This window comes from Grampus griseus, assembly GCF_964374135.1.
Source record: "Grampus griseus genome assembly, chromosome: 4".
Taxonomy (NCBI): Eukaryota; Metazoa; Chordata; class Mammalia; order Artiodactyla; family Delphinidae; genus Grampus; species Grampus griseus.
The window spans coordinates 114,191,837-114,210,732 of NC_138997.1; the positions used below are offsets into that span (position 1 = coordinate 114,191,837).

An 18,896-nucleotide genomic window follows, 5' to 3' on the forward strand; every position below is an offset into this window, starting at 1 on the left:
CTCTGACCTTTTTACTATTTAAACTGTAGTTTCTCAGATGAGACATGTCATTTATGTTAAACCTTTATAGATCAGTTATTAACAGAGAGTACGAAATTTCTACTCAAGTTCCAAGCTGTAAGTTAAACAGATTGGAACTAAAACTAAAGGAATCCAAATTACACGTTAGTTTTATTACAAAAGGATTGTTTTATCCTGAGACAATTGTTATAAACGAAATTCAGCTGTGTCCCTATGGCTTCCACAGCTCAAACTTGATGGCATTTTGACGCCCAGATAGGTAGGTACCAGTGTCATCTGTACAAGAGGATTTTACTCAGATAAACCTTTGGTCACATTCAAAAAAAATGTGTGTGTGTGTGAGGGGGGTTTGTTGAGCCTTTTAATAACATGAGCTAATGTCTCTTAGGTAACCAAAGCTGTATATTCTTTGCCTAGAGGTCCAGGCCCGTGTTCGTTGGATGAACTGAGGAGAGCTTCTGTAGTCATTTGCTCTTGCAAGAAGAGCCGGCAGCACCTGTGGGTCGGGGGTTAAAGGAAAGGTACAATGTTCAACCGACAGTGAAGTCCCTGTCATGACCACAAAAAAAAAGGTATAAATGTCCCACGGACCTTAGCGTACAGTTGGCACGTGTTTTGAACTACAACTGAAACAGCACAGGCAAACTACTGCTTCTGAACTAGCAACTCACAAGTTTGTTATCAAAGCCCAAACTTTTAATCATATTCAGCCTCCGGCAGGTTATTAACAAAACATATTACTCAAAATTTACATATCATATTAGTAAGAACTGAATCTTAAAAGTAACATCTGGGAATTCCCTGGCGGTCCAGTGGTTAAGACTCCGAGCTTCCACTGCAGGGGGCACGGGTTCATTCGCTGGTCGGGGAACTAAGATCCTGCATGCCGCATGCCGCGTGGCACAGCCAAAAGAAAAAAAAGGTAACATCTGTTATTCCATGAACATGATGATGGTCTGTGAGTGGGACTGCCGGACAGTGTATAGTAACTAACATGCAAGATACTGACAGAATCAAACTTTGCAAGTGTGTAGCCTCTACTGACTAAGAATTAACTGTGTTTTTATATTTCTTCCTCAGAATGCCATGTAATAGTTCTTGAAGACTCTTTTTTTTTTTTAAGTGAGAGTTAAAGTCTTATATAAAAAGTGATAATTCATATGTAGATTAATTTATATGACCAAGTAAAACAAGCATCTATAAATTACACAAATGAGTAAGAATGTGAATTTGAAAAATTTAATAAAGGATGAATTTCAGATATTAAAGGAAAACAACAAATTATTAGGTTCAAAAACTTTTAAAAACATTATAAAGTTTTATAAAAAGTCACAGAATACAAGTTAAATCAGTCAGGTATTTTGACTAACCTTGCAATTTACTACAAAAGTCAAGTATTACAAATGCTTGTGGATTTTTATTTATAGGAATTCCCTGAGGATTTCATTTCTACACATATCAAACCCCTTCACCATGTCCAATGTGAGCTGTTTTTTTGTAAAGTTCTCTCATTAGAGCTTAAGACATTTAAAATTGCTGTACCATTACCGAGTGATACTTCTTTATATAAAAATACAGATACATAAAACAAAATAGCACCTATCAATCATTTAGATTTTGGAAAGAAATGCAGCTTTTTAGTTAGCATTGAGGCAAAGCAGGGCACCTGCTTCTTTCCAATTGCACTTGGGTCTCTGCAGATGCCCACTCGGCGCTGAGAAACTTTCCTGTTCACCAGCGTGAGGAGTTCTGTGAACTCTAAGGAGGACCCGAATTTTCCCAGCATCTCGCACAAATCTTGAATGTACCATGAGCCATTCACAGTTTCCCGATGAGAATAATAACCTAAAAAAGATAGACAGGAGAGCCACTGAAGTTTTCTGGTCACTTACTGTGACAGAAAAACACCTTTAGAAAGTCTGAGTTCTTAAAACTCCTTGGAGAAGACTAAGATGTGCCGTGATACAGTTTTAAAAGTTTTCTCTGTTGACTATTCTCATGTGGGAAAAACGATTAATTCCATACAGTTCTATAAAAATAGGGTTAATGCTATGTAATTTTCTCCATTTCCTAAAAATTCCCAAGATAGTAGTAACCAGGCAATGATTTCTGATACAAGCGATTAGAAAAAAGAAAAACATAAAATTATTTAGTGCAAGAGCAGAGAACAACTGTCATCAGAATAGTTTTCAACGTTTTCCGTGAGCGTTACCACAGAAGCAGTGTCACCATCAGTAACTGACATATTCTGCTGCTCATATTCAATATAATTAGCCTTGTAGCTTTCTTTAACATAGTTCTCAGGAAGGATTTTTCTGTAAGGTATTTTATCCTTTTAGATATCACTCTGATCACATGGCACAAAGAAGTCCATTAAGCCTCTGAGCTTCACGACCAAATCACATGCCCCATTAGAAGGACCTCAGCCAAGTCAAGCCCAGGTGAAACTTACAGGAACTTAGCCAAGAAAGCCAATTATACATTTGTATCAAACACCCACACACCTTCTGCCACAGAGTAACACATGAGGAAGTCTGCTCCAGCAGGAAGTGCGTAAACTGAGGCTGCATCCACCTGGGTTAGGTTGACATCCAGCTTGCTGGTCTGATGATCCACTGCGTCCAAAGGGATGACTGGCACGTCGTGCTGGTTTCCCCGACATGCCTACGAGACAAGCAGGAAAATCCCTTCCTTTACCTACCTGTTCTTCCCAGTGCTTCACGTTCACAGTGAACGTGTGCTCCAGTTCGCCTCCACTGCAACATCAACAGAAGCCACTTTACAGGAGCTTCAGAAACAATGCATTCAGCTTTAGAGCAGGCCAAAGCTGACAGGTTTTTTTCCTACTTACGTTTTCCTATAGTTAATGCTGATTGAATGGTACACTGTAAAAGGGAGAGCATCTGTGTTTTACAGTTTCTTAGGGATTACCCACACCATGGCACCAAGAGTCACCCTTTCTTTTAAAAGCTATAGTATGTGCCTAAGTGTTTCTATATAATCAGGTAATGTATTCCCAGATTGGGTTTTCCTTGCCAAGAGGCCGCCATAAATTGTTAAGGGTCAAAATGACACCACATGACCTGGGAGGACATCTATTAATGTGCCTCCTGCCTTTTGCTCCTACTTTAAAGTGAGGGCTCAAATTCTTACTAATTCTGACTCACACAAGGGCTAACATTAATTTCTACTCAAATAACTATTATGGGCTGCATTTTGTCCCTCCCCGATTTATACACTAAGGACTTAAATATATAAGCCCCAGTATTTCAAATGTGACTGTATTTGCTGATATGGCCTTTAAAGAGATAGTTAAGGTAAAATCAGGTCCTATTGGTGGGCCCTAACCCACTATGACTGGCATCCTTATAAAAAGAGACCAGGACACAGACATGCACAGAGGAAAGACCATGTGAACAGAAGCCACCTCCCAGGCAAGGAGAGAGGCCTCAGAAGAAATCAACCCTGCTGACACCTTGATCTCAGACTTCTAACCTCCAGAACCGCAAGAAAATACATTTCTCTTGTCTAAGCTACCCAGTTTGTGTACAGGCAGACCTCAGAGATATTGCAGATTCGGTTCCAGACTGCAGCAACACAGTGAGTACTGCAATAAAGTGAGTCACGTGGAGTTTTGGTCTCCCAGTGCATCTAAAAGTTATGTTTACACTATACTGTAGTCTGTTCAGTGTGCAACAGCATTATGTCTAAAAGTACAGACCTTAATTAAAAATACTTTATTGCTAAAAAATGCTAACCATCACCTGAGTCTTCAGCTAGTCATAATCCTTTTGCAATAGTAATGTCAAAATCACAGTCATAACAAATATAATGAAAAAGTTTGAAATACGAAAATTACCAAAATATGACACAGAAATGAAGTGAGCAAATGCAGTTGGAAAAACGGCATCAACACAGGGTTGCCACAAACCTTCAATTTGTTTAAAAAAAAAAACCACTATCTTCAAAGTGCAATAAAGTGAGGTATGCCTGTACTTTGTTCTAGGAGCCCCGGTAAACTTAATACAGTGCTCTTAACAAGATTCTGCTGTAGTATTATAAATGCATTCATCAGTTCTGAAATGGCTGAAGAATTAGAAGCTTTAAAAGAAACAGTTCGGATGGATTTCAGAGTTATATAAATAGAAGATCCCTAATATCCTATTTTTTACAGGAAGATTTTGATCTTATATAGTATTACCAGGCTTATTTTCAGACCTTATTTTCAACTGTCTTCCTAAATGGAATGTGGAACACATGGAACTCAGTGCCATCACTTGCCAAACCAACTGCAGCAAGAATAAGAGCCAGCCTTTACCGGGGGCCTGCCGTGTGCCAGGCACTGTTCGAAGTGTTTTTCATGTTAGGCCAGATCATTTTATCCTCTCAGCCACCCCATGAGCCAGTGCTATTTTATCCCTGTGTCACAGATGAAGAACCTGAGGCATAGAGAAATGAAATAACTTGGCAAAACATTTTCCTCCTTTGTGGCCCATGAGTTATTTCCAATTCTCCTGTCTGACAGTGCTGGCCACTCCCTTTTTCATGAGCAGTCTCACCTGTCATTTTTTTTTTAATATTTATTTATATTTTGGCTGCGACGGGTCTTCGTTGCTGTGCGCAGGCGGGCTTTTCTCTCTAGTTTTGCCGAGCAGGGGCTACTCTTTGTTGCCGTGTGCAGGCTTCTCATTGCGGTGGCTTCTCTTGCCACGGAGCACAGGCTCTACGCGCGCGAGCTTCAGTAGCTGTGGTGCGTGGGCTCAGTAGTTGTGGCTCGCGGGCTCTAGAGCGCAGGCTCAGTAGTTGTGGTACACGGGCTTAGTTGCTCCGCAACTTGCAGGATCTTAGTTCCCCGACCAGGGATTGAACTCGGGGCCCTGGCAGTGAGAGCACTAAGTCCTAACCTCTGGACTGCCATGGAATTCCCTCTACACTCGTTTTGCAGGCTATACTTGACATGGGGAAACTCATCTACTCCCATGCCTTCCAGTACCACCCACCCATCCCCTCATTACTCCCAAACTTACTTCTCTAAGCCGGGCTGCCTGTCTCAAGTTCTAGACCTGTATCTCCAATGACATGTCTCACAGACACCCCAGTGCAGCTGTCCAAACATGAAACCAGGGAGTCATCCTTGACTTTTTTTTTTTTAAGCCCCCCTACTCCCTTCCTCAAGGTACGGCAGGGTGTGAAACGTGGCTGTGTCCTCCATGCCGTTCATGGAAATAGAGGATTGCAGCCCTGGAACGTGAGGAATTCCCTTTTTTGTTCAGAATCCTTATTGAGGTACCAAATGATGTTATTCAAGCCCCCAAATATTTTTATCCCTAATACCAGTTTGGCAGTGGGTAACCGCATCTTGGCCTAAGGGAAAATGTGAAAGGACGAAGATGTGAAAGGACGAAGCAAGCTAGGACTAGAAGTCTTTATGCCCACATTCTTCCCACCAGCTAGCACGCTCTCCAGCCCCCAAACCAACCCTGGTCTTAACAGGTGGCCCTGCACTGCACTTGCCCACCAGCAGGTGCTCGTCCAGCGGCTCTGCCTTGACACTGGGCTGGGCCAGGGAGCAGCACATTCGTTATTTTGAGTCATTTCCAATGTCAATCCAAGTAATAAAGATACTGAGAATCTTTATGTTAAGAAAGAATTACTAACAGCTCAAACTGCGACTCTGGCTAGGATTCAAAAAGGGCCTTTCCGATCTACTGGAGAAAGTTACTTCCGAAATCAGCTTTAGTTCTTTCTAGTCACATGTACAGAACCATGGCCTTGATAATTAAGACTATAACATAATCAGTCTTACCTGAATGATAAATATCTTGGGTTTTCCAACCAGGCTCTGACACTTGTCTCCTTTGAACAAGCCAGTCAGTGTCTGAATTTCAATCTTGGCATCATATGCATAGATGTGGTTGCCTTCACCGTGACTCAGGAAAACACACAAAAAGCAATCGGCGTCTACATGGCTAGCGGTTGATGCTAAAAAGGCACCCAAAAGTTACTCAGAAATGAAAATAAGGTGCTTATTATCTACATCTAAAAATTTAATTTACTAATATTAGAATAAAGTTACATACATACAATTGAGGGAGGGGGAAAATTTGTTATAATATAAAATGTCTGTAATGAAACAACTTAGAATTTAATCAAGCAATAATTTATACCATACTATATCTGATTTTTTAAAAATCCAAATTATTACAGTTCAAAGTAATAGAGGTGAACAGATTTTGTTAGCTCTCCTAAAACACAGAATAATGACATGGAAAACCTAAAGGGATTATTGTGGGGAACGCCCTTAAAAGATCCAAGTCATTTTGGCAATATAAGTTTCTTTGAATCAGCAGAGACCTTCTGGAAAGACCCCAAAACTACTACATAACACCTCCCTACATGTCGCTGCACCTCCAAGGTGTGCAGCACCTTCACTATATGTCCGCGGCGCTCAGAGCTTCCGAAAGAGTATTAAGACAGGAGAGTGATGTCCTCCAAAGCTGAGGAGCAAGCAAAGTAGAAAACCTGGTAAGCAGCCAGCTGAAATTATTTACAGGTTAAAGAAGAACTCTTCCTCAAAAAATTAAAAATAGAACTACTGTATCCTGCACTTCCACTTCTGGGTATTTATCCAAAGACAACAAAAATGCTCATTTGAAAAGATATATGAACCCTCATATTCATTGCAGCAATTATTACAATAGCCAAGATACGGAAGCAACCTAAATGTCCAACCGTGGATGAATGGATAAAAAAGACGTGTGTATATACAGAGGCTTACCATTCAGCCATTAAGAAAAGAAATCTCGCCATTTGCAACAACATTGACTGAATCCTGAGAGCATTATGCTAAGTGAGGGAAGGCAGAGAAAGACATGGTCTTGCTATATGTGGAATCCAAAACGCCAGCCAGCAAGCAGGCGACCAACCTCAAAGATGCAGAGAAAAGACTGGTGGCTGCTGGGGCAGAGGCAGGGGTGGGGTGGGTGTGGCCAAATGGGGGAGGGGGCAGAGGTACTAACTTCCAGTTCCACAAATACATAAGTCCCGGGGACGTAACGGACAGCATGGTGACTGTAGTTAACAATACGGTATCGCATACTGGAAAGCTGCCGAGAGAGGAGAGCTTCAGAAGTCCTCATCACAAGAAAGGACAGTCTTTGTAAGTACGTACGGTGACAGACGGTCACCACACTTCCTGTGGTGACCGTTTCCCAGTGTATGCAAATACCAAATCATTATGCCGTATACCTGAAACTAATGTTATATGTCACTTATACCTCAATTTAAAAAAAAAGAGCTCGGAAGAAAGTTTAATTATGTAAATGTTATAATAGTCCTTTGACAAATTACTTAAAAATCCATGACATGTAGTGATTATTACAAACGTAAGTTGTGAATTTACCTACTACTGCATAGTGATGTAGAAATTAAGAGATAATGTAGCAGGAATGTACAGTGGAGAAAGGACAGCCTCTTCAATAAGTGGTGCTGGGAAAACTGGACAGGTACATGTAAAAGTATGAGATTAGATCACTCCCTAACACCATACACAAAAATAGGCTCAAAATGGATTAAAGACCTAAATGTAAGGCCAGAAACTATCAAACTCTTAGAGGAAAACATGGGCAGAACACTCTATGACATAAATCACAGCAGGATCCTTTTTGACCCACCTCCTAGAGTAATGGAAATAAAAACAAACAAATGGGACCTAATGAAACTTGAAAGCTTTTGCACAGCAAAGGAAACCATAAACAATACCAAAAGACAACCCTCAGAATGGGAGAAAATATTTGCAAATGAAGCAACTGACAAAGGATTAATCTCCAAAATTTACAAGCAGCTCGTGCAGTTCAATATCAAAAAAACAAACAACCCAATCCAAAAATGGGCAGAAGACCTAAATAGACATTTCTCCAAAGAAGATATACAGACTGCCAACAAACACATGAAAGAATGCTCAACATCATTAATCATTAGAGAAATGCAAGTCAAAACTACAGTGAGGTACCACCTCACACTGGTCAGAATGGCCATCATTAAAAAGTCTACAAATAACAAATGATGGAGAGGGCATGGAGAAAAGGGAACCCTCCTACACTGTTGGTGGGAATGTAAATTGATACAGCCACTGTGGAGAACAGTATGGAGGTTCCTTTAAAAACTACAAATAGAACTACCATGTGACCCAGCAATCCCACTACTGGGCATATACCCTGAGAAAACCATAATTCAAAAAGAGTCATGTACCAAAATGTTCATTGCAGCTCTATTTACAATAGCCCAGAGATGGAAACAACCTAAGTGTCCATCATCAGATGAATGGATAAAGAAGATGTGGCACATATATACAATGGAATATTACTCAGCCATAAAAAGAAATGAAATTGAGCAATTTGTAATGAGGTGGATAGACCTAGAGTCTGTCATACAGAGTGAAGTAAGTCAGAAAGAGACAAATACCGTATGCTAACACATATATATGGAATTTAAGGGAAAAAAAAATGTCATGAAGAACCTAGGGGTAAGACAGGAATAAAGACACAGACCTACTAGAGAATGGACTTGAGGATATGGGGAGGGGGAAGGGTAAGCTGTGACAAAGCGAGAGAGAGGCATGGACATATATACACTACCAAACGTAAGGTTGATAGCTAGTGGGAAGCAGCTGCATAGCACAGGGAGATCAGCTCGGTGCTTTGTGACCACCTAGAGGGGTGGGATAGGGAGGGTGGGAGGGAGACGCAAGCGGGAAGAGATATGGGAACATATGTATATACATAACTGATTCATTTTGTTGTAAAGCAGAAACTAACCATTGTAAAGCAATTATACTCCAATAAAGATGTTAAAAAAAAAGAGATAATGTATATAAATCAACAGTATTATGAAACCAGTAAAAAACTTGGGTATGGAAGGAGTCAATTAAAAAATGACTACCCAGCATCTGTAGTATTTGCATTTTCGGCTTTTAATTGCCAAATGAAAAGATCATTTTATTCATTTCTAGAGTAATAGACTGTATCTTTGGAGGCACAATACTTTGCAAAGGTCTCTAAATCTGGTAGGTAGCACAATCAGAGAGGCGCAACCAGAACCTATAACCCATGCTAAATTAATTGACAAGGCTTTTTCACAGTACGGTTAATTATTTGGACCTGTCTTTACACATAGGATAATTGAAAACTGCTCAATCCCATCAGAGGAATATGAATAAGAAAACTATTGATACCTACCCTCGTGAATTCTGAGCAGTAGTTCTTCTGCTTTAAGATCATCAAAGCATTTCACTTCAAATCCTAGATCTGAAAACCTGGAGATGATAAATTAAATTGGATGTTAGCTTATGAGCTATTCAGAGCTGTCACACACCCCTAATTATTTAAGGAATCTATACACATTTTTATGACATATAAATTGACTTTTCTTTAGAGAGAAAGAAAAATCAAATATGACAATGATCATTTTCCTTGATAACCCTCGGTAGGAAGGGATTTATTCATGATAACTGATTTAAGTTACAATACTGCCATCTACTATGCAGATAGACTTATAACAATGCAAAGAATGTTAACATTTAATAGAACAGGATTAGGGGGGAAATTCAGGCAAGTTCTTAAGGGAGGCTGGGCCCAAATGAGGTTCATCCTCAAATACTCTTGCTCTGTTATTTCATCAGTGTGGACAAGTTTTGATAAGTAGTTATCACTTAAATATCTCACCATCTCGACATATAGATCAAACCATACTACCTGCGCTTAAGATTGTCTCTGTCGGCGCTGGTGCCCTGCCTGTCTGGTAGGGTTAAGTGCCAGAAGAACCTCTCATGATTGAAGATTAAAGCAATTCCTCTCCTCTTGTGGTTCATTTTGTACGTTTCTGCCGGATCAAACACTTCTCTGTTTATGAAAAGTTTTAAAAACAATCACTTAAGTCATATTAAATAACGAGCTCCTCCAAGCCCAAGGTCAACATATAGAGTAGATAGAGGTCTGCTGCATCCACCTCCTCTGCTAGGCGGACAGACCACTGGTGTGCCCCAGGGAAGCCTCCCAGCCACACTGGCAAGGAAAGTCCTGAAATATTGGGTGGACCAAAAAGTTCCTTCGGAATTTAAGTAAAAGACAGACACATTTTCCATCTTCACCAAGAACTTTATTGACAACATATTTACCGTTTTGTTGCACTACCTTCTGCCATTTTTCAGGCAGCTTCAATTCCATCTTCTCAAAACTTTTTATCTTTTTGAGCAAAGAACTGTTCCAGGTGCCTTTTACAGTCTACTGGGGAACTGAAATTTTTTTCCATTAAGAGAATTTTGTAAAGACTGAAATAAATGGAGATCTGAAGGTGCGATGTCTGGTGAATACGGCAGATGAATCAGAACTTCCCAGCCAAGCTGTAACAGTATTTGCCTGGTCATCAGAGGAACATGCGTTATCCTGATGGAAGATTAGGCATTTTCTGTTGACTAATTCTGGACGCTTTCATCGAGTGCTGCTTTCAGTTGGTCTAACTGGGGGCAGTACTTGTTGAAACGAATCATTTGGTTTTCCGGAAGGAGCTCATAATACAGAACTCCCTCCCGATCCCACCACAGACACAACATCACCTTCTTTGGAATGAAGACCAGCCTTTAGTGTGGTTGATGGTGGTTCATTTCGCTTGCCCCACGATCTCTTCCATTCCACGTTATTGCTCAGTATCCACTTTTCATCGCCCGTCACAATTTGTTAAAAATGGAACGTTTTCATTACGTAACGAATCGCATGTGGAAATACGGTCAGGAAGGTTTTTTTTACTTGACTTATGTGAAACCCAAACATCAAAGTGACTGACATAACCAAGCTGGTGCAGATGATTTTCAGTGCTTGATTTGGGTATTCTGAGTATGTCGGCTATCTCCCGAGTGGTAGAACGTTGACTGTGCTCAATTAATGTCTCGATTTGATCGCTATCAACTTCAACTGGTCTACCTGACCGTGGAGCATCGTCCAGCGAGCAATCTGCAGCACGAAACTTTGCAAACCACTTCTGACACGTTCGATCAGTCACAGCACCTTCTCCATAGGCTGCACAAATCTTTTTTTGCGTTTCGGTTGCATTTTTACCTTTCTTGAAACAATAAAGCATAATATGTTGGAAATGTTGCTTTTTTCCTTCCATCTTCCATATTAAAATGGCTACACAAAAATTCACCAAGTTTGATAAGTCTTTTTTCAAATGCATGCTGATATGACGGCTGTCACAATACAATCTAACAAAATTGTTTTGAATGAAGTTAAAGACAACTAAGTGCTACTAGAGCCATCGAACGGAAAAAAGCGAACAAGCTTTTTGGCCCACCCAGTATTCCTGTACCAACGGGTAACAGCAGCCATGCTGAGCACCCCTACGCCCACCCCAATCCCTCTGCATGGGTGTCTTTCCCCCAGGTCTCCAGGAGTCAGCGACCAAGGACAACGGCCTGGCCCAGGCCTAGCCCCAGGGCCCATGCCATCCCAATTGTTCAGTATTTTGAACCTCAGTCTAGGTCCCTTCACAGCCAGGGGCAGCACACCTATACTACCCTGCACCTCTACAAACCAACCCTCCAAATGCTAAAACCTGACATTCTCAGTTCTGCTTTCTAGCTCCCAGGTCCCTGTCTTGCTTTGATTTCTGTAGGCTGATCATGATCAAAGGAAAAGACCTTTACTGGTAAAGAGCACATTTTTACCTCGTAGGGAAGGCATCTGTTTCTGTCATGTTTTGCTCACCTATTAAAAAAAAGTTGGGTTTTGTTAATATACTTTTTGACTTACGGGCATAAAACACATCAGGAACTCCCAGCTGCCTTGACTCCTATACTCTTAAGCCCCTTCTGTCTTGGTTAGTTTAAAGGTCAAAGTACGTGAGAAGGAGTAAGGGAGAAGGAAGGGAAAGTGCTATGAATAATAAACAAATTAGAGTGGCATGGACTTATATACACTACCAAATGTAAAACAGATAGCAAGTGAGAAGCAGCTGCATAGCACAGGGAGATCAGCTCGGTGCTTTGTGACCACCTAGAGGGGTGGGATAGGGAGGGTGGGAGGGAGGGAGATGCAAGAGGGAGGGGATATGGGGATATATGTATACGTATAGCTGATTTACTTTGTTATAGAGCAGAAACTTAACACACCATTGTAAAGCAACTATACTCCAATAAAGATGTTAAAAAAATAAATAACTATAAATTAACAGCTCAATTTTTTCTCACCCCCAACTCTTACATGCAAAATAAAACAGATTAGAAATGGAGAAAATTTAAAAAAATTTTTTTAATGGAGAAAATATTACTCAAACACATTCGTTGCAAAATATGTCTAAAGTAACAAATGTAGCTCTGATTATGCAGCTCAAATGAAATATGAAATTGCTTGATATTGCAGAAAATGTTTTTGCAAATATTCTCTGAAACAGAGAAGGGATTAAGTCAAGCAAGAGAACTGAACAGAGCGTGGTTAATACTGGATTACCCTGCCACCTGGAAGAGGCAGACGTTTGGTGGAGGAAGGGAAAGGGCAAAGGCTCAGACTTTGATCTCCTGAATGACACATGTGCACTTACGACCCTGTAATCGGGACCCTCTGCTCCTGACCCACGAACAGACTTCCCCACCCCCGAGACAGCCTCTCACTGAATCCCTCTCTACTCCCGGGAACAGTGCTGTGCAACACAGCTCTCTGCAATGACAGAATTCCCTACACCAGAGCTGTCCCATAGGGCAGCCACTGGCCACATGTGGTCTTGAGCACTTGAAATGTGGCTAGTGTAACTGACGAACTCAGTTAATTAAATTAATTTAAACGTGTGGCCCGTGGCTTCTGTATTGGACAGCACAGTCAGTCTAAGCATCTTCTACAAGAAGGGCCCATACGCTCATAAATCTGTTTTTACCTGATAAACTTAAGAGCTTAAGAGGGGAGGGGAGAGAAGGTAATACAATATCAACAGTAGAGCAAGATGCACCTCTCAGTTGAGGTCTTTGAAGGAAGCGCAACAGACCCTCAGGGTAGACTCCTACCCATCATCTCCTAGTCAAGAGGGTGGGGTCCCCCTCTCTCCTTGGAGTCTTCTCCCTGACGCCTGACTGTTCTAACCTCGCGTCTCCTCACTGACAAAAATCCGCCCAGGGAGGGAGGATGAGGTGAGATGGGGAATTCAACTCCAGGGCCCTTTACCAGTCACTCTCAGCCTGTTCCTCACGTAATGCACCCAGCATTCCAGCCAAGACCCCACAGCGGCCTTCCCCTTCCCCTGTGCCATAGGCCCCAATCAGTTTTTCTTAACCTTTTGCATCAGTTCCTGGCCTGGGTGATAAAATGCAGATTCCTGGATCCTAACCCTGACTTACAGAATCAGAATCCTGGGAAAGGTGACAATCTGCATTTTTAACAAGGTGATTTTTACTCACACCAAAGATGAGTCAAAAGCAGCCTCTAGTGCATCCTCCCCACGCTCCCAAAGTTTCTGTGCGACCCCACATCTTGCTCTAAGGTGGATACTTCATATTCCACACCCTGCTTTACTAGGAATACTTCCTACCAAGCACTCCTCTATCCAGGGGGACTTCCCTACTGTACAGCTGCTCTACTGGGGGATTTCCTACTCCACGCAGTATTCTAAAAGGGATCCCACCGACTCCACCCACTGCTCTACTAAGGTTACATGGTAGCTCATACACTGTTCCACCAGAACACTTCCTCCTCCACACACTGATGCTGGGGATACTTCCTGCTGTACACGCTGTCCTCCCAGGGACAGTACTTACTCCACACACTTCTCTACTAGAACACTTGCTGCTCTGCACACTCGACACTGGGGATACTTCCTACCACGCACAGTGCTCTCCAGGGATCCACAAACTCCTCTACCCAGAATACTTCCTGTACCACACACCAGTCTACCATGAAACCTCCAGCCCTACTCCACTACCAGGGCACCTCCTTCTCCACACACTGCTCTACTGGGGACACGTCCTACCCCACACACTGCTGTACAGCTGATGCTCCCTAATGAGACACCCCTCTACTTGGGATGCTGACCCAGTGAGCATACGGCTCTCTGGAGGATACTTCCGAGTCCACAGTTATGCCCAGGATACCTCCTCCTACACACCCCGTTCTACCAGGGTTACTTCCGGTGCCACACACTGTTCTACCCGGGATACAGAAATTGCTCTACTCGGAATACTTCCGCCTGCACACAGTGATAAACCGGGATGCTTCGTGGTCCACACACTGCTCTGCTACGGATACTTCGACTCCACGTACTGCCCTACCTAGGACACAACCTATTCCACACCATGCTCTATCCTGGAGACTTCCTACTTCACACACTGATCTACCAAGGTTACCTGGAAGCACCCACACACCGCTCTCCCCGGGACACGTCCTACTCTTCTTACTCTACAGATCACTCTACCCAGAATTCTCCCCACTCCACACACTGCTCTACGGAGGATACTTCCTTCTCCGCACACTTTCCACCGGCGATACTTCTGGCTCCACTCAGTGCTCGCCCGAGGATACATCCTACCTTTCCTACTCCACACACTGCTCTCTGTGACATACTGCTTACGAGGACGGGGCTCCACCGGAGCAGAGTTCCTTAATAGAGAGACCTCTTTACCGGGATACCTCCTCCTCAACAGCGCTGTGCCCAGGGACACTTCCTTCCTGCACTCAGTGCTCACCTAGGACACTTCCTGCCCCACGCACGGCTCCACTGAATGTACATCCTACGCTTCCCACTCCACAAACAGCCATACCCAGAATGCTTCCCACTCCACACGCTGTTCTCCTGGGATACTTCCCACTCCACACGGCTCTATGGCATGCTTCCTACTAAGACTCCCCGCTACTCAGGGATGCTGCCCTTCTGAACACACTGCTCTTCGAGCGCATAAACTCCTCCACCCAGAAGATTTCCTACAACGCACTGATACATCATGATACTTTCTAGTTCACACACTGCTCTCCCTGGGACACTTCCCACTTCTGACAACGCTCCATTGGGGATACTTCTACACGCTGCTCTTCCTGGGCTACGTCCTACTCACACACTGTTCTAACTGGGATTCCTCCTGCCCCACAATTGCTCTCCCCCGAAGAGCTCCACACCCTGTCTACCCGGGTACCTTCCTGCTCCCCACACTGCCCTACCAGAGTAATGCAGGGTTTTCTCTCCTTCCATTTTCAAAAGCTTTTGTTCCAGGATCCTTTTAATAACCTCACGTGCTTATCATTAAACCACTTATACAATAAAGAAATAGAACCACTCAAACTAAACACATGAAATCCCTATCTGAAAGCCAATCACCTCCTTCACCCGCCAAGAACCTGCACAGGCTGGAGAGCACCTGAGTCTCTTCTGTGATGCCCAGAGCAGTAGCAGACCCGGCAGTTCACCTCTCCCAGCTTTTGCACCTTGTTGGCTAGTGAGCCTAAGGCAGCTTGAAGTGTCCCTGGCGGAAGCTGTGCCAACTGGCCGGTCACCAAACTAACTCAGGACCTTGAGGGTGAAAGCACTGGAGAGGTACACCCGACTGGGTCTTTAAAGTTCCTTTTTCACAGTCTGAGGAAGGAGCTTCCCAATTCTCCTGGGCTGGATGTAATTTATGCTGTGCATTTGGGTCATCTCAAATACTGCCCTCAGCTTACAGACTTAGGAAAGATGGCCAGTTTTAAGTAGCTCAAGATTAATTTGTTTAAAATGACATTCAGTTTCAAAGTAAACAGACAGGACAATCTCAGTGAGGCATTTTTTAAAGTTTTTTTTTTTGTTGTCACTGTTAACATGATAGTTGTAGAAAGACACTGGGCTGTGAAAACTTCAGTTCTGATCCTCACAGGCTCTAACCTTCACTCTGCTATAAACAGGCACCCTGTATCCTGCAATACCAATTACTGACCAAGTCCAGCTGCCACTCTGTGCTAGCAGTTTGTTGAATCAGAACAGAAAGCTATGAAGACAGACATTAGAACTGAGGTTCCAACACTTTTCCTGGAGTTGATCAATTTTACCCTGCTTCCAGAGAACATACAATGCGACTCTGTCGCAGTCACTTTAAACTGCATGTTTAAACCCAGCAGACCAGCTTTCAGGAAGGGTGTGCTTTAACAAGTATCATCGTACTGCATGAGTACAAACAAACTGGCTCTGTTGACATGGAGAAAATAAATCTTAATGAGGGAGAGACCCTATATAACATTTACAAATTCCTGTTCATCGGCAATCTTTTCATCAAAAATGGTTCCCCCCCAAAAAAAAAAAGGTTCTGCCACTAAACCTGACTCTTGACCTCTTCTCCCCTCTCCTTGCCTCTGATTTAAGCAATTTTCCTCTCCACCACAATGCAACCACGACCTCATTGCTCCTTAAACAAGTTTAATTTTTACAAAACCAATCAATCATTCCTTTTTCCTCCACACCTTAACCTGTCAATGCCCCCAGCTACCATTTGTTGATGGCGTGGCACTTTAGATAACTTTATCTCACTCTGCTCCACAGGCCCTGTGAGACAGAGAAAGTGCAAGAGATTTGTCCAAGGTCAGTGCCCTGGAGTTGGTACTGAAGACACCGTTCTGACTGTAGATTCCAAAGTCCCTACACTCCCTGTCACCATGTTAAAACCGCTCCCACCAGAGAGAGACCAAAAACCTTTCTAAACTAAGTGTTTGTTCATTTCTCCCAACTTCTTCAGCATCTACTGTTGTCATCTTCATTCACTGCAGTATCTATGAAAATCTACCCATATTCCCTATCAACAATTGGTTTATTAATCCTACTTTGAGTGACTCATGTCAGGCCTGGAACACACTGGAAAAGGGGTAGGGTGGGGATTGAAAAGGGAGCAAGTAGGAAAAGGAAGGAGTTGTGGGCGACATGCGGTGACTAGCGGTCCCTCAAGCATCCTGGACCCCTGCCCCAGCTTCCCACCCCTCACCACTGGTTCCAAAAGGGAAACGGCCACTGGACCTCGCACTGTCCATCAGGGTAATGCCACTTCCTCCTGAACAACCATGGTGACTTTTACAACTTGCCTCTGGGGCAAAAGGCCTGTTTTGTGCGGCGAAGAATAAAAAGCTCTGAAATAAAGGCGCTCTGCATCGACTGACTGCCAGCGCTTCAAACCACCCCCCACTTTTTTTTTTTTTTTTTTTTTTACTATGGCCAGAATTTCTAAACCTTATCAGTAAAATAATAAGTGACAGGGAAGAACGTTCTAAAGCATGCGTTTTGCAGAAGATCATTTTGTAGAGAATAGTTACTGTGGCTTTAACTTAAATTCACGAACAACTGCAGGTTTCCTGGAGGCAGGAGAGCCATGGCGGCTGTGCAGCCGCCGACGCCTGGATTTCGTCTCCAGGTTCAGAGCGGGCAAGCCCGGGGGCCTCTCTGCCCGGGCACTGCCTCGGGCCGGTCACGCTCCATTGTTACTGCAGGCAACCACTTCTTTTAACTGAGAAGTGAGAAAACAAAACAAGATCCAACCTCCAAAAGTTAACTTTCTTATGACCAAGCGCAGTTAAAGTTTAAATAGCCCCGACGGCTAGAGAGAGATCAGCGCCCGGAGGACAAAAGCGGCCAGGGCACGCCCCAGCGCTCGGCGCCGCCACCAGGGACCGCAAGGAGGAGGCGGCTAGGTTCCCGAGTTGTTTTTCGGAGCCCAGAAACTAAGCTGCGCCCACCGGACCTGAGCGCTTCCCTCCAAGACCCTCAGCTTCTTCTGGCCGCCGAGCAAAACCGGAGGAGCCCGCGTCCCCGCCCCCGCACCCCCCCGGTACCCGCCGCCTACCTGCACCGCGAGCCCCGCGGAGCCCCGACACCGAACTCATCGCGGCAGAGCGCGCAGCACCGACGCCCGGGCGGCCTCCGCTTCCTGAAGCCGGGCTGCAGCCCCCGCCCCTTCCTCCACCCCGCCCCCGCCTCCGCTACCCCCGCGCCCTCGCTCCCTGCCCGCCGCCTGCCGGAGGGTGGGACGGGGTCGGTGGTGGCAGTGCCCCGCGCAGAGTTAAGGCCCCTTTCCGTCACGCGGAGTTCGCCGAGGCAAGAGCGCCCGGGCACGGCAGGGGACCCGGTCTCCTCCGCCTGGCGCCTTGGAGAGCCGAACCCTGCTGTAGGGAGACGTCAGATTCCGTCCCGAGCACGAGCGGCGGCCCCGGGGTGCGAGGCTCCAGCCAACTGCAGATGACCTGCGGCGAGCTCCACGCTCAAGCCCCGCCCCAAGCGTTTGCTCCTCCTCACTCCCTCAAAGGTGCAGGCGGTTGTGTTCCTGCTTCCCTAGTAGTCCTTTCTCCAGTACGAGTTATTGATAGGATTTGTAAGAATTTACAATACTTTAAAACGCTCTTTGTTTGTATAGCGGATTCGGGCCAAAGTAAACTAGATGCCACTCCAGGATTCTCAAATGTGGCTTTTATAAGTAGAGGTAATTCGGGGAAGGAATCATGCAGAAATTAGGAGACCGGACTCTGGGGTCTGTAGACTATGGCTTTTAACGACCCAGAGCATGTCTGTTACATTTAATTGAGCTCCTCTTCGGGTGGTTGGCTAGTGTGTAAATTTGCTTCAACGAACAACTCTGAATCGGAAGAAAAGGTGGCTTCCTCTTTCCCAACTTCTCTGGGTCTTGCCATTTAACAAGTAACCGACATCAGACTGGGGGAAAAATGTGTTAAGGCACCATTTCTAATACATTAAAGTAAGTATAAGGGATCCGTCTTCTATAAGCATCACCCCTTTATTGGGGAGGGAAAAATAAAATCTAACTTGGTAACTTTTCCTACATGTACTTGTGGACCATGCTTGGTCATTGAATAGATTATGAAATCAAAGGATTTTACTCC

The 18,896-nt window shown here is 44.0% G+C and overlaps 1 protein-coding gene across 4 annotated transcripts; it reads right to left on the minus strand.

Annotated features, from left to right (window-relative positions):
• Window positions 1-1,318: 1,318 nt before the first annotated feature.
• On the minus strand, window positions 1,319-18,187 carry CASP6 (caspase 6). 4 transcript variants are annotated; one of them, XM_082653139.1, is made up of 8 exons: window positions 18,161-18,187; window positions 17,345-17,509; window positions 11,741-11,780; window positions 9,774-9,920; window positions 9,258-9,334; window positions 5,828-6,003; window positions 2,526-2,685; window positions 1,319-1,866 (listed from the first exon to the last, which is right to left on the minus strand). In XM_082653139.1, the coding sequence occupies exons 3-8, from the start codon at window positions 11,767-11,769 to the stop codon at window positions 1,628-1,630; spliced, it is 828 nt and encodes a 275-aa protein (XP_082509265.1). In that variant the 5' UTR covers window positions 11,770-11,780; window positions 17,345-17,509; window positions 18,161-18,187; the 3' UTR covers window positions 1,319-1,627. The 4 variants fall into 4 exon arrangements, with proteins under 4 accessions (XP_082509265.1, XP_082509264.1, XP_082509263.1 ...); XM_082653138.1 differs by having other exon boundaries at window positions 17,319-17,509; XM_082653137.1 differs by lacking the exons at window positions 17,345-17,509; window positions 18,161-18,187 and adding an exon at window positions 17,846-17,934.
• Window positions 18,188-18,896: the final 709 nt, after the last annotated feature.